This window comes from Mycena indigotica, assembly GCF_014461135.1.
Source record: "Mycena indigotica strain 171206Taipei chromosome Unknown Mind.scaff0006, whole genome shotgun sequence".
Taxonomy (NCBI): domain Eukaryota; kingdom Fungi; phylum Basidiomycota; class Agaricomycetes; order Agaricales; family Mycenaceae; genus Mycena; species Mycena indigotica.
In genome coordinates, this window is record NW_023503005.1 from 462,050 (window position 1) to 477,294 (window position 15,245).

A 15,245-nucleotide genomic window follows, 5' to 3' on the forward strand; every position below is an offset into this window, starting at 1 on the left:
ACATGGTGAATAGGATGGTTACAGTGACGAATAAAAAAGAAGGCTATCGCTTCCATAACTTGTCTCGTCCAACTAGAAATCCTTCTTCCGTGAAACTGACCCCCTCTTGCGCCAGCAGCGCGAGCTTGCGATCGCACTGGGTACCCGTCTTGTGCTCTTTGCCCCACTCGCCCACAAACCCGCCGATGAAGAGGTTGGAGGCAATAACGCGATGGCAGGGAACAAAAGGAGCGAATGGATTGACACGAAGAGCACCACCGACTGAAATAGGTTCTCTAGGAGAGACACTCGGGTTAAAACTCACCTGAACGAGGACTGCCGCCAATGGCCTCACATACATCTTTGTAGGTAACGACTTTCCCAGCCGGGATCGTTCTCGTGTAGTCGTAGACATCCCATTGGTGCTGAGTAACACGCTGGAGGACGGAAGTAAGTGTATGCGAGCGGTTAAGGTGCCGCTGACCTTGCCATCGTCTGTGCGATAAACGTCTCTTAGTGCAGCAGTGGTGGGGAAGTAAGTTTCGTCAAGTTTCGCTCTTGTGGGTGCGTAGTAGATGGTCGGGATCTTGAATTGCGCGGTTCGAATGACTGGCATGGTTGCTGCTGGTCGCAAACGCGAGAAAACTTGGTCTGGAACTAGGTGCGCTTGGAATGAAAGGATGAGGGTGGAAGTCACGTTCGTGACAACATTTTGTTGACTGCTGATGTCATCACTTCAGGGCCGGTTTGAACGCGTTAAGCTCGTCGCGTCGATTTGCGGTGGCAAAAAAAGCTCCGACGACAATCTTCAAGCTGGGGAGGGTCGCAAAGCGCGATTTCGAGCGGGTTCTCGGCTTTGTTTCGCGTTTTTGCTTATGAGTCGTCAAGAAAACTAGTTGCAGCTATGAAAAACAAGTTTTCGGAGCCTCTGGGGACCCCCCAGGATGCATCGAGGACGGGATTTTGAGGTTTGTTGTCTGTGAGAAACAGACTGTCACATGTGTGACAGTGACATCTTTCCTTTCTCTCGACCGCCACAGCGACCCCGACGCAGCGTCCCTCTCGACTTTTCCCACTCTACTATGTCGTTTGACGGGAACGGACTCCGCCGCTCAAACCGGCGCAAGAGTGGGTCGGGGTCAGAGTACACTATGACTTCGCCGTCCAACCACGACGAACCTATGGAGGACTTTGAGCAAGAATCGCCCGAGAAGCCAGTCATAGCCATATCGCAGCGTGGTCGAAAGCATGCAAAGATGAACTATGCAGAAAGTGGGGGCGAAGAGCCTGATGACTTTATTGGGAGCGGCGCTCATTCCGACGAAAGCGAACCTATCGGGCCGCGTACCAAACGACGAAACGGAAATCTCGATGCATTTGTTACTGAAGATGAGGAAGAAGAACAGGGACTGTTTGACGGCAACGAATACGGTCGACGAGTTCTCCGTTCCCGCAGGACGAAGCAGCAGCAGCCTAAGCCACAGACTCGCTCTAACACTTACACTGGCGCGGCCAAACGAAATGGCCCTTCTGAGCGTGAAAAGAGGCTTCAGCGGCGGCAGCGGCAGCAAGCACAGGACAACTACTCCCCTGGAAACCAGACTTCAGACACCCATCCCGATTCCGACATTGATGCTGAAGGAGAGGTTGATGACAACATTGGGGAGCTAATAGAGGATCAAGAGCAAATGGAAGAGCGCTCCCGTCGAAGAGCGCGAGAGCAGGCAGAAGACGAAGAAGATGATGGAAAGCCATATTCGTTACGCCAGCGACAGAGGATCAACTATGCTATCCCGCCACCACTAGAAGAAATGCCTCGCCCACCACCATCCAGGCCTCCACCGCATCGCAAAAAAACGAGGCCAGGGCCCGGTTGGAGTGCGAATGGAACAGAACTGGGGAGATGGATGGGAATGGGTGGTCCTGACGATTCTGACTCGGATAACCCAGGGGCTGGTGTTCCTCGTACACCGAGAAAGCCTGTCGCAATGGGTTTTTCGTCGACGCCGGGAAACATGGGCAATCTTGGTCTGGGGAAAGTGGGGGATGCTGCGCTGGCTGACGCGGATCCATTGGGTGTGAACCAAAATGTTACATTTGACGAAGTCGGTGGCTTAGATGAACGTACGTCGCTTTCCATTGATTTTTCTCTCCCATAATATTAATGTCCTCCTTAGACATTCATGCCCTCAAGGAAATGACCCTACTTCCCCTCCTTTATCCCGAAGTCTTCCAACAATTCAAGGTTACACCCCCGCGCGGAGTTCTTTTCCATGGACCTCCTGGTACTGGCAAAACCCTCCTTGCACGGGCGCTTGCAGCGTCGTGTCGTACCAACGGGCGCCAAATCACGTTCTTCATGCGAAAAGGAGCGGACATTCTTTCGAAATGGGTTGGCGAAGCCGAACGACAGCTTCGTTTGCTCTTTGAAGAAGCCCGCGCCCATCAACCCAGTATCATCTTTTTCGACGAAATCGACGGTCTTGCGCCAGTCCGTTCTTCCAAACAAGACCAGATCCATGCATCTATTGTTGCTACGTTACTTGCGCTTATGGACGGTATGGACGGACGAGGCTCAGTTGTAGTCATTGGTGCTACAAACAGACCGGATGCGATCGATCCTGCACTGAGACGACCTGGGCGATTTGACCGAGAATTTTACTTTGCGCTGCCTGGTGCCGAGGCTCGTGAGAAGATCTTGAATATCATGACAAAGGGTTGGAAGGGCTGGGATTCCGAAGAAGGGCGGGAGCGACTCAAAGGGCTTGCCTCAATGACCAAGGGTTATGGTGGAGCTGATTTAAGAGTGTGTGATCTGGTTTCGTCTTTCTATCTTTGCACTGACACTAGTCAGGCTCTCTGTACTGAAGCAGCATTAAATGCCGTGCAACGACGCTACCCTCAAATATACAAAACTTCAGAACGCCTTCTGCTCAAGCCGGACACAATCGAAGTTGGTTTGCGCGACTTCATGATCTCCATTAAGAGTGCGCGTTATTACCTCGTGATCGCGTTATCGCTGATCAACTTTCTCAGAGTTGGTTCCTTCGGCCGCACGGTCTTCCTCATCAGTTGCGACTCCTCTTCCGCAGCAGCTTGTACCATTACTAGGCGACCCACTGGAACGCGTGAAAAGCGCGATCGCAATGGTATTGCCTGTCGACAAGAAGCTTAGCGCCTTAGAAGAGGCCGAATTCGAAGACGTGGGTGGCGAAGCCGGTGCTTTGGAAAGGGAAATGACTATGCAATGTGTGTTATGCTCCATTCGCTCATTGTGATTTTCTCATCTGCTTCCAGCGATGGCTTCTTTACGTCTATATCGTCCTCGAGTTGTTCTTTATGGTGCTATGGGAATGGGTCAGACATTTGTTGGAGCAGCAGCATTACATCATCTGGAAGGTTATCATGTGCAAAGCTTGGAACTTGGCGCGCTGCTAAGTGATTCGACTCGGGTTTGTGGTCCTATCTGGAGGCTACATGGTCAAACTAAACAATATATAGACTCCTGAAGCCGCAATAGTGCAACTTTTCGTTGAAGCCAAACGACATGCTCCAGCTGTCATTTACATTCCTGCTCTCCTTGGCTGGTGTGCCGCTGTCTCCGAAACTTCTCGTGCAACTGTCCGAGCAATGCTTGACACACTTGCTCCATCCGACCCTGTTCTCCTTCTCGCAGTTGTCGACGGCGCATTTGGAGAGCTTCCCAAAGATGTTAGGGGGTGGTTTGGTGTTGGAAAGAGTGGCCGTGTCCAACTCGACGCCCCGAATTCACAATCTCGTCACCAATTCTTCTCGTCCTTAATCAAAGACCTGCGCCGACCACCAAATGAATATGCTGATGGGATGCCGCGAAGAAAACGGGTACTGGAAGTGTTGGAGATCGCTCCGCCGATTGAACCAAGAAAACCATCGGCTGCAGAACTCGCCGTGCAAGAGGAAAATGATCAGCGAGTGCTGGCGCTGTTAAAATATCGACTCGAGCCAATCTTGACTGCACTCAAAAGGAAGTTCAAGCGGTTCACCAAGCGGGCCACAGAGGAGTACAGCTTCGAAACCGTGCTAATGGAGGATGTTCAACAACAAAACGACTCCTTGGAAGTCGTCACGACCTCTCCGGTCGTCCGGACGGCGACAACCCAGCACATCGATGTTGTCGGTGATGCACAGCCACTTGTCAATGGTCACGTGAACGGAATTGTGCCAGAGCTCGAACAACCTCAACTCCCTCCACCCCCACCCCCTGCGCCAGAGCAACAAACTCTCTACGACATTGACCTGGAAAGAATGCACACTTATCTGTACAAAGGCCGGTATCTGACGCCTGACGACTTCCTCGAAGATGTTCGCAAAATGGTGCATAATGCGGCAACACGTCAGGCAGAAGACATCGAGCGGCTGTATAAGGCGCAAGCGATGCTGACGGCGACGGAGGTCAGCATGCACGAGTTTGACCCTCAATTGCGGCTTGAGTGTGAGCGTATGGCGGTCAGGGAGCGATCGAGACGGGCGGCGGCAAGGGGAGGCCATCAAGGCGGCTAAAGATGCGAACAAGGGGAAGGAGAAGGAGAGTGGTAATGCGAGTGGGTCGGATGCGCCTGCTGGAACGAGAAGAAGCGCGCGAAATAACGGTCTTCAGCCTGAGTTGACGATTACGGACCCGGTTCAGTTGGAGCGAAGGCTGAAGAGACAGCGTTCTGACGGAGCGGGGACAGATTCGCATGGTGGCTCAGCAGACGAGGGGGCTGGTGGACCTCGAGGCTTAAAGCGGTCAAGAACGGGGACTGTCAATCCTGACGAATCAGACGACCCTTTGGATACTTTGCCGACTGTCCCGACGGTTCATTTTGAGCTACAGCAAGGATCAGAGCAAATGGCACAGGACCCATTCATCACACAAACCCGGTTTTCACCCCCGCCTGTTGCTTCAACATCTTCCATGTCGATACAATCTCTACTTATTCCAATGCCCGACAGCGATCCTGTTGCTCCTTCTTCGCCTTCTCCCCGCCCCAAATCGCTTGAACCCGAGCCGCAACCAGAACAGCCGCCCGTGATCGTCTCTGAGCCTACGCTAATAATTGAAGTTGAGCGGACCCCAACTCCGCCGCCGCCCCTGCCGGACTTTGTCATCGACGATATGCTCGTTTCTGAGCTCGAAGCTGCCTTGTCGGACTCGACCGCGGGTATGTCAATCGAACAACTTGAGCAGTTACGGGCGACATGTGTGGGCAAGGTGTGGCACCACCGGACGGAATGGGATCGCACGCCGGCAGCGAGAGAGTTGCTGCAGTATGTGTCGGAGTTCGTGAGAGACGTGAAGGAAGACGAGATGGACTTTGAATAGTCATTCAGGTTAAGCTTTTCTTACTTTTTGCAGTGCTTATTCTTCTTGTATTCTCCGTTTAGTTATCGCTTATTGTACCACGACAGCACTGTAGAAGAATCCAACTCGATGCAATCATCTTGACGCAAGCCGAGGGAAGAAGCGTTCAAGTCCATTCCAATTGTCAATTTGCAGGTACTCGGATGCTCTCGCTTGATCATTATTGGCCAACGACACTCTGCGGAGGTTGTGCTTGGCATGAGGAGTTATTTTGGGCGACAGATGGAAGCTGAAAAAAGTTGGTGCATGTTTCAACTTCTTCTCTTGGTGGATATGACCGTTGACTGGCGTTTCTGTATGTTGGTACCTCGAGCTCTAGAAAGAAGAAGAAGCGGGCGAGAGGATAGCAGCCTCAGTTGTTGACCAACAATCCTACTGACCTCAACTCGGCATCAGGTTGTTTTCGCCCGTGCGAAGTTCCAACTCAGGCTTTCAGTCGTTTTATCCCGAGCTCCGCTTTTCCTACTGGCTGGCCACGACCTGTGACTGACATTTTTGTTAGTGCCTTGGAGCCAGCAAGAAGGAAGGATGTGGCCTGCAGCCTCTAGGACTTGTCGCGTTGGCTGCAGCATGAGAAATACCGCTGGGCTATAAAAGAGGGTTGTCCACGGCATTGGCAAACAGCCAAGCCAACAGAGCTTAGCGCACGAGTCGGACACTACACAATGGTTTTGCGCCCTCTTTCCCTCCTCGTCGCCAGCCTTGCCGCGATCTCAGGCGCTAGCGCCGTATCGTGCGGTGTCTGCGCCTCAAGCATATTCTTCCAGGGCCTCACGCGCAGCCTTACCGTCCAGCTCGAAACGAGCGGAAATACCGTCCAGTGCAAGTAAGTTTCCAAGCAGATTTATTGGTCTCGGGGTTGACCGTGACCTTGCCAGCTACGACACTCCGCCGATCTCTGGCTTGAATCCCTTCTGCACTTACCGCGTAGGTTGCATCCACCGTGGAATGGCTTTCGCTGACTGGGTGCTGTAGAATCTTGACGATTAGCAACACTGGCGGCGCGTGTCCAACCGTGATTTCGCTGGTGCAGAAGACGTCGTGCTAAGCTGTCGGGCCGGGGCGGGTAGCTTGAAGATCCCATAGGTTATGATTAAATGCCAGTGGTGGTTACGGAGACAATGTTTGGGTTCCTACCAAGCCCCGCAATTATGGATGCCAACGTGCGTGTCGTGCCGCGAAGAGGCAATAATCAAGTGGGTATTTGGATTGGAATCCTTGGACTGCAAGAATGACGCGCAGCGTCAAAAGGCAGGCACCATCCTGTAGATTCTTGATCAGCACTACCGGTACCTTCTCTCAAGTTTTGGGGTCCCGCAGACCATCGCGGCCGTTCTTTTCAGGACCCCCGACAACCCCCTCAAATGCCGAAGCCCCGACAGGGTAAATTTTGACCAAATTTTGGCCGAGGCCGGGGGTAAACTGGGTAAAAATGGCTTAAATTAAGCCGGGGGCCTCAGGTGTCAAAAAATGGCCGTGTTCTAGGGGGGGCCGGAGGCCTGACTGGGTAACTTCCACCCTAATCCTTCTTGGCGTAACCGGCCATCCTCGTGCGGTTCTGCGCCCCTAATTAGGTTCCCGCCGATGTTCGATCCTGTGTTGCACTGGTTTTCCATCCCCGAAGAGCTCATTCACCTTATTTCCGAGCCCCGGGTTTTTTGGCATTACCCTCCAACGCTGGGGGGGGGTCGAAACTGGGTACAAATGAGACCTCCTGGGACCCCGGAGGCAAAATTCGGGTAAAAAGGGCCTAAAGAATGACCGGATAAAAACCCCAAAACCCGGCCTCCGGCCTCTAAGGGGGTTGTCGGGGGGTCCTTTCTTTTCCCACCAGCGAATTCGAAGGCCTGGCAGTTGGCGGATCTTGCGCTTGGTGTGTGGTGAATGAATCGCCATGGAAGGCCATTTACCGGCATATGTGGACTTTTGACGGGCGGTTGAGCGCTTGGTTCCTCGAGAAGAGCACTGGCATGGGCTGCTCCAGACCCAGTTTCGGTGTCGCCTTGGGCGTCGAAGCGTATAAAAGGGTCGATGCTCACTTTGCGGAGAGGCAGAACTCCAAGCATGTTGTCCCGTCTTGCGCTCTTCGCGACTGTTGCTGCAGTCAGCCTCATTCCCGGCGTGACGGCAGTCTCCTGTGGTGTCTGCGCGCCGAGCATCTTCTACCAAGGGCTGACGCGCACCCTCACCTTGCAATGGCAAACGAGCGGCAACACTGTCCAGTGCAAGTGAGTGGATCAGCATTCAGCATTAACACACTCAATCTTGCTTAGCTACGACACGCCCGCGATCCCCAACAAGAGCCCGGCGTGTGTCTACCGTGTGGGTTGTCCGTGAGGAAGTCAGGTTTTGCTTGCTAATCTTGTCCAGAACGTTGATGGCGTCTTGACCATCACCAACACCGGCCCCACCATCGGGTCCCTGCCAGGAGCATGCCCGACCTCCGTTCCCTTGGTTCAGAAGACCTCGTGCTGAAAAAAGTGAACATGCAAAATTGAGGTCAAGCTTGTAGTGTTGTCCAAACTTGATACAGATACAATATTACGAATTTGGTGTATCATATTGTATGCATCATTCAGCGTATGCTTTGCAGAAAGTTCCTGTTCCTGTGTGCCGTGCCGTGCCATGGTGTTGAAATTCCGAGTGATCCGGAGAGCGATGGGATCAAAGTGAGCGCAATCAGTTTGCAATCACACTCCTGTGAGGGATCTGTGCGTTAGGGCAAACGATGCCCTACGCTGACTATCTATTCTGTTTATATACTAGTTATACATTCTCCTAGTATATTCTCAGGCAATCAGGAAAAATATCAGTCAGCAGAAAGTGGAAAGTGCCAGAACATTCCGGCGAGTCACACTGTGACCATCAGAACTTCAACACTCCCCCATGACGAGCCGCTCCCCCATTCCGTCCGTGCTCCCCCATCAACTGATTGCCGTCCATAGATACCTCTGGCATCATGTAGTACACCAAGTTACGCAGCCCTTTGGCAGTCCGTCGCCGGCTCGCGCGCCTCATCCGCAAGTGTCAGCACACTCGGATTGCTGAGGCCTACATGTCCAGATCGTCACGGTCAAAGTACTGTTTGGGTTTTGGACATGGGTGCCGTCGGGAGTGAATATCCAGGGTGGGAAGAAGGTGGGTGAAGGATTAGAGTTGCTGTAGGGTAGGTGGGGGGTATAGTCGATGAAGGAAGTGCCAGTGACCATGGGTGCTTTCATCTTTTAGAGCGTCGTCGTCGTTCGCGGTGGAAGCAGTAATGAGTGCGGGAGGACGGCTGACGGGTGCTGACAGGCCGCGGGAATGCCAGATAAATGGCGCATAAGCAGCGGGCAGCATGGCACTCGCTCTGATCGTGAGCGGGTAGCCAGTGGGACAGAGAGCAGGTCCCAGAGGGTTGATCTGGCTGAGTTGGGAGCCAGGTCGGAAGCGGGGAGCAATGCGCAGCGCGTCGAGTTCGCGGGAGACCGGCCATGCTCCGGTTGCAAGCGGAAGACCGAAGGTGAGACAGCGGTTGCCAAGTCCCAGAGTGTATCAACGAGAAGAGTCCAGCACGCCCGGCGGCGTCAATGCCGACAGTTCGATCGCATCATAGCGATGGGGGTAGCGTGGTTGCCGGCCTGAGAACACAAGAGTGGCGGCAGCCAGTTGCGAGAGGCAGAGGGCGGCGGCCTCAAGCGGGGAACGGGCTCGGCGCGGCGTCGATGAATCCGAGACGTCGTGGGAGCGCGTGGGAACGCCAAGCGAAGAAGCGCGCAGTGACAGGGCTTCGGCGCGTGGAGCCGATGGGCATGGCCAAGGGATAGCGGTCGACGGTGAGGTCGGACAGCGGCCAACGCATGCGCGGGCAGAGGCGCGATGCTGGGCGGGTTAACGGTGCCGTGTACCGTGATCGTTTGTGTTGAAATTCCGAGTGATCCGGAGAGCGATGGGATCAAAGTGAGCGCAATCAGTTTGCAATCACACTCCTGTGAGGGATCTGTGCGTTAGGGCAAACGATGCCCTACGCTGACTATCTATTCTGTTTATATACTACAGTCACGGCGAAATTATAGGCAGATTCCTTTTTGGGTAGTACCATGTAACGCGTGATGAATTTATGTGACCTCATTGATACCCTTGTCCTTGTCCTTCTCGAGCACGCCCACCGCGTTTGTTGACGCGTCGACGCGTTTGTTGGGTCACGCGGCACTCGAAATTCAACACAGCCTCCGCCACATCCAGCAACAAAACCGCGAGCACCACCTTGGCTTGGTCCCGCTACTCCTCCCCACTTCCCTCGCTACATGACCGCCAAGACCCGGGAGGATATCTTTTCCATCGCGAAGGAGGTTTGGGGCTCCCCGGGGTTTATTACATACACTATTCACACATATTATTCATTCCCTCGTCGATTAGAGGCTTTAAAGGCAAATAATTTCTACTGGATTGACTACTAATGTCTCCTAATGTACCATAGATAGTTCGTTCACATGTAGCATAGTGTTTTTCTAAAAAAAATGGCGATATCGCTGGTTTTGATGGCATTTTGGCTGGTGGGAAATGTGACCTACCCAAAAAGGAATCTGCCTATAATTTCGCTGTGACTGTAGTTATACATTCTTCTAGTATATTCTCAGGCAATCAGGAAAAATATCAGTCAGCAGAAAGTGGAAAGTGCCAGAACATTCCGGCGAGTCACACTGTGACCATCAGAACTTCAACACATGGTACATGGCACGGCACGGGGACGGCAACCACTGTTACTTATGTTATACTACCAGTTTCCCGAGGGGGACAGTACTAACTTTTACCTGGAGGCAATTTGTACAAAACAACCACAGGGCTATTATAATAACACTGCAGTGGTACTTTAGATTTGCCTATAGTTAAATAAACATTATAACTTATGTCTAATATCTCAAATTCCCTCAAGGTCTCTAGCCAACTTGCCTGAGGTTAAGTTCTCTATGTACCTGAAGTGGAATAGGTAGAGCAACCTCAGTGTTCTTTAGACAAACCTTCAGGGATATTCCTAATTTGCCTAATGGCTAGATGTTCATGTACCCTCAGGGACATTATAAGTTTCCCTTGGGGTTATTGGAGGATTTCAACGTTTCGACCAAGTAAATGTGACATCACATCATCTCTTTTCTAATGGATTCCACCAACTCATTGCCTCTTCTTGCAGCTACTCTTGCCTCTCAGCAGCTCCAGCTCCATGCTATTCTTCTCACTGTCTCAATTTTGACTCGTCTATAGGAATACCTGCAATTAAGCAATGCAGGCGTTGTGCCTAATTTGCTACCACCTGAAGTAATATCTCTTCTGGTGTCTGTACTTCAACCAGTCCTTGGAGAAATCCAAACAAAAGATCTCCAAGACCTTTGGCATGTGCTAGCACCCCAAATCCCTGCATGGACTACACCACTGCTTGTTGAGCCTATAGATGACGTGTTTCGGTTACATGGAGAACGATTGGGACTTGGTACACCAGTTATTTTGTAGCCATGTTCAAACCTGACTTATTTATTCATAGGGGCTGAGATGTTGTACCCACCCTATCAGCTCTGCCCAGATCCTCAGTATGGTCGTGCACGACTAAGTCATCCGGTCAAGACCTTTTGTCGTCTCTTCACCTTTGCGTCGAGGAATTTTGCCCGCATACGAGATCTCTTTATATTGCCGAAGTATATATTTTTTCCTGGATCTAATATATAATCACCTAATACCTTCAATCTAGAATGCTACACACGATACCATTATAGCTATGCTGTTGCACAAGCCAGCAATCCAGCCGCTGTACGCCTATATTATCCAGAAGTGAAGACCTATATTCAGGCTCAAGATACCTCTTTTCTTGAGGATCAACTATGTGAATACTTTGAGCTACAGATTTGTTTGTCACAGTACGTTCTACTTGCAGTTGTAGACCATATTCTCGATACTCACTGAGTGCGTTAGCACTTCTACTACAAATCTAGCCCGGCTATATAATGCTAATTTGGGTCAAACCGACATCATGAGCCCAGATCTGGCACTCAAGCCCGAGTTACAAGCCAGTGCTATCCTAGATGGCTTTTTTATGCATGCTCTCATTCGACGAAGCACCCGGTATAGTCGTTTACTGACTTTGCCACATCATGGAATACAAGAGCACCGTTTTGACCCAGCACTCCATCTATACAATATTCTCATGGCAGGAAACGGACAGCCCCAATATCTTCATGCTTGTTTAGACTGTTTAAAATTCTCTTATGGCCCAAATGGCGAGCTGAGTGCGTCTTTTTCCTTATTATATCTGACTCCATATGTTCTGAATACCTGGGACCAGATTTCATCCGTGCCGGCACCATGGATGGAGTCACGTTGGGCCATCCTTGTTGTGCAGAAGCGAATTGTCAAAACCCACTTCAATCCGTCAAAGACCATTATTGTTCTGAGCATCGCAACAACGCACTTCTTTGTCACATTTCCGGATGCACCCAGTCTACCCCTCCCGATTTCATTACGTGTGCACTTCCTGCTCATCGAGAACTAGAGCTGGAGCTTCAGAACCAAGCAGATGCAGCCTTCCGTGATCTTAGTCGCCGTCTAGCCAAAGATAATGTTCCTCGTAACCGCCGCAAACCAGCACTTGAGTCCACATTGGCTCTGATATCTTCCAGCAATTCAACTCCGGTTGAACAGAGCCCTACTACTAGGAAACCAAAGCTGCGAACTGCTCGGCGTTGGACTCATAATGAACAGTTGTTTGTTATGTGCTGCGGAATTATCACTGCTCGAGCCACATTTTTTTTTCGGCGGAAGGCCCTGCATCGGCCAAGGTCAGAGTTTTATTCCTATAGAGTCCACTCTATTCTAAATGTACTCATACAGGAATTCTTGAAGTGTGTATTTCCTCAGCCTTGGTTGTCTCCGACTCATATCTTCTATGATAAAGCCTGTCAGTTGCTGAAACATTTACAAGCTCAAGGTGATAGCTTTTTCAAACATACCCGACTTGTTGTGGATGTCTTTCATGCTAACAAAAACCACGACGAACCATTTTGTAATGCCAACAACATTCCCTCCCTTTTCTCGGAGTTACGCACTACAAGAAATGGTAAACCTGCATGGACCTTCAACTCGTCGGTTGCAGAGCAGGTCAACGTCTGGTTTGGTGCTTTTCAAGCTATTACACGGGAGATGTCTGTTGCTAGGTATTTTACTTCCTCCATTTATCGGTCAACTGAAGTGGCTCAGATATAATTTCTTTCTCGATGAAATGATTTCACTCCGTAATGAATGGCTTGTGGAGGAGATGAGGAAAAAGGGAAAGCAGCCGTTTATGCAATCTGAGGAGGACTTGTAAGGGCAACCCTGGAGACTCCGACGAAAGCCTAGCAGGGGAGGATCCAAAGCGTGAATAAAAGCTACGGGAAATACACGGAGGGACCGACCTAGCAGGGGAGGATCCAAAGAGAAGAAACTCTAAGGGTCCGCCTGCTAGGGCGCCAACTATATACTGGTCGTCCGTAACTGCCGACGTAGAGCGCAGAAGGCCTGAGCGGCGTCGCAGGCTCTGTCCCAAGGTGATCGTTGGGAGGGTCTTGACGGATCGGTGATTGTGCGGGCGAAGGAGGCCGTGGACGATGGTCGGGGTGGGTCGGAGCGTCCGAGGGGGCGCCGGTCGGATGCGCCTCGGATGCGTTCGGAGGGTCCGAAGGAGGCCGAAGCGGGGGTTCCCCTGACATCACCCCCCCCCTTTGAATGCGGCGTCCCGACGCATAATACGGAAGGGCAGCGAGTCGAAGGTTGCTGAGGCGATGTGCCGTGGTTTACCCGGGTATCTCCGATAGAAGTCCGCAATCTTGTCTGGCGCAAAGACACGGTCGAACCGAACCCACGAGTCGTGTGAAGCATCGTAGCCTTTCCACCTGACGAAATAGTTAAGACGCTTATACCTTATCCTGGCATCCAAGATTTCCTCGACTTCCCATTCGGGAACTCCGTCCTCTAGTTCGGGGGGGCGGTTCGTCGTAGCCGGGTCGTCCATCGAAGGGGTCGTCCTGAGCGGGCTCGAGCTTAACAACGGGGAAGACGGGGTGGAGCTTGGAGTAACGCGGGGGAGGTCTAGCTTGTAGGCACCTTTGCTAACCTCTGCGAGCACCTTGAACGGTCCAAGGCGCTTGTGGGAGAACTTCTCGGAGGGCCGAGTCGTTCTAATGTCAGAGGCGTCCAACCAAACCTTATCACCAACTTGAATATTCGGAGCGTCCGAACGTTTCCGATCGTAGTACCGTTTATACTCGTCTTTGGCTTTAACGAGTGCGGCCTTTGCCTCGGAGACGCCGTTAGCTATCCGATCGCGAAACTCGTTTACCGACTCCAACTCTGAGCGGGCGCCTGGCTCGAAACCCATTCGGGAAGCCGGCCAGTGTCCGTCATAAAGGGTACCTGTTGAGTGGAGGAGTGAACGTGGTTGTTATAGGCGAACTCAGCGGCAGGGATAAGCTCGTCCCAGTCGTCTTGTTGGTAGTTGGTGAAGATCCGGATGTACTGCTCGAGCTCTTGGTTAACGCGCTCGGTTTGTCCGTCGGTTTGCGGGTGGTAAGCCGTGGAGGTAGCCGGTTTGACGCCAATTAAGCGCCAGAGTTCGCGCGTGAAGTCAGCGATGAACTGCGAGCCACGGTCCGAAATGTACTTCTCGGGGTTCCGTGGTGCCTCCAGACGTTCCGATAGTACAAGCGGGCAGCTCCGACCGCGTCTATTGTCGTATGGCACTCAGTGAAGTGGGGGCGCTTTCCGAGGGCGTCGACCACTACCATAACCGCGTCATACCCATGGGCCTCGGGCAGCTCGACAATGAAGTCTACAGTGACAGTGTGCCAACGTTCGGGCGGGACTTCGGTCGGATGGAGCTCTCCATGCGGAAGCCTTCGGAGGGCCGCCGTGCGGCAGCATAAGTCGCAGGTCGCGACGTAGCGTCCGATATGGCGAGACATCTGCGGCCACCAGTAGTTGCGCGAAACCAACTCTAAGGTCTTGAACCGCCCGGGCGTGTCCGGCGACTCGCGTATCGTGGCAGAGCTCGATGATGCGCCTCCTTAGGTCCTTGTCTTTAGGGACTACAACCTTGCCGCGGAAGTACAGGAGGTCGCCGGAGACGGCCCACTCGTCCGAACGTGATGAGCGGGGGCCCCGAACTTGACCTCGGACCTTCAAGAGTTGCCGGGCCGCAAGTGCGACGGGCTCCTCTAGGTCAGGCTCACCGGATAGCGCTTCCTTGATGTCGCGGACAAGTTCGGAGCCAGGCCCAGAGACGGTGACGGCCTCAAGCGCGAACGTGGAACAGTTCGGGGCGTAAGAGGGTGACATCCGAGTTGTCGTCGGAGATACCGTGGTCGGGCCGGGCGAGAGAGAGCATCGGGACGGCCCATCTGGCGACCTGGGGACGTGGTGCAGCGTAAAGTCAAACCTGGAAAGGTACAACGACCATCGGGCCTTGCCGACGGTTAAGGTGCTGTGCCTTTCGGAAATACTCCAAATTCTTATGGTCAGTCCAGATCTCGACCGGATGCGCGGCGCCCTCGAGGAAATGCCGATACTCCTCGAGTGCGCGGATGATCGCGAGCATCTCCTTGTCGTGAATCTCGTAGTTGCGCTGGACATCATTTAAGCTTTTTGGAATAGAACGCTACAGGGTGCCACTTCCCGTCCGGGGCGGATTGTTGTGAAAGAACCGCCCCCGTCGCATAATCTGAGCTGTCTGCTTCAAGTCGGAAAGGCCGGGAGTCGTCCGGGATCGCTAAGACGGGCTCTGAGACGACCGCGTCTTTGATAGCTTGAAAGGCGGCGGCTTCGGCGTCTCCCCAGGCCCATTTCTGGTCTTTCTTGGTGAGCGCGAAGAGGGGTTGCGCTA

The 15,245-nt window shown here is 52.6% G+C and overlaps 2 protein-coding genes across 2 annotated transcripts; both read left to right on the plus strand.

The window, feature by feature from the left end:
• Positions 1–1,061: 1,061 nt before the first annotated feature.
• On the plus strand, positions 1,062–5,323 carry MIND_00666300 (AAA-domain-containing protein; the record flags this gene model as incomplete). The annotated part of the gene is made up of 7 exons (XM_037363381.1): positions 1,062–2,103; positions 2,157–2,785; positions 2,834–2,966; positions 3,016–3,228; positions 3,277–3,431; positions 3,481–4,450; positions 4,497–5,323. The coding sequence occupies 7 exons, from the start codon at positions 1,062–1,064 to the stop codon at positions 5,321–5,323; spliced, it is 3,969 nt and encodes a 1,322-aa protein (XP_037219025.1).
• A 2,094-nt stretch (positions 5,324–7,417) lies between these two features.
• Positions 7,418–7,837, plus strand: MIND_00666400 (uncharacterized protein; the record flags this gene model as incomplete). Its single annotated transcript, XM_037363382.1, has 3 exons — positions 7,418–7,590; positions 7,636–7,684; positions 7,733–7,837. Exons 1-3 carry the CDS (start codon positions 7,427–7,429, stop codon positions 7,835–7,837), a joined length of 318 nt encoding a protein of 105 aa, XP_037219026.1. The 5' UTR covers positions 7,418–7,426.
• Positions 7,838–15,245: the final 7,408 nt, after the last annotated feature.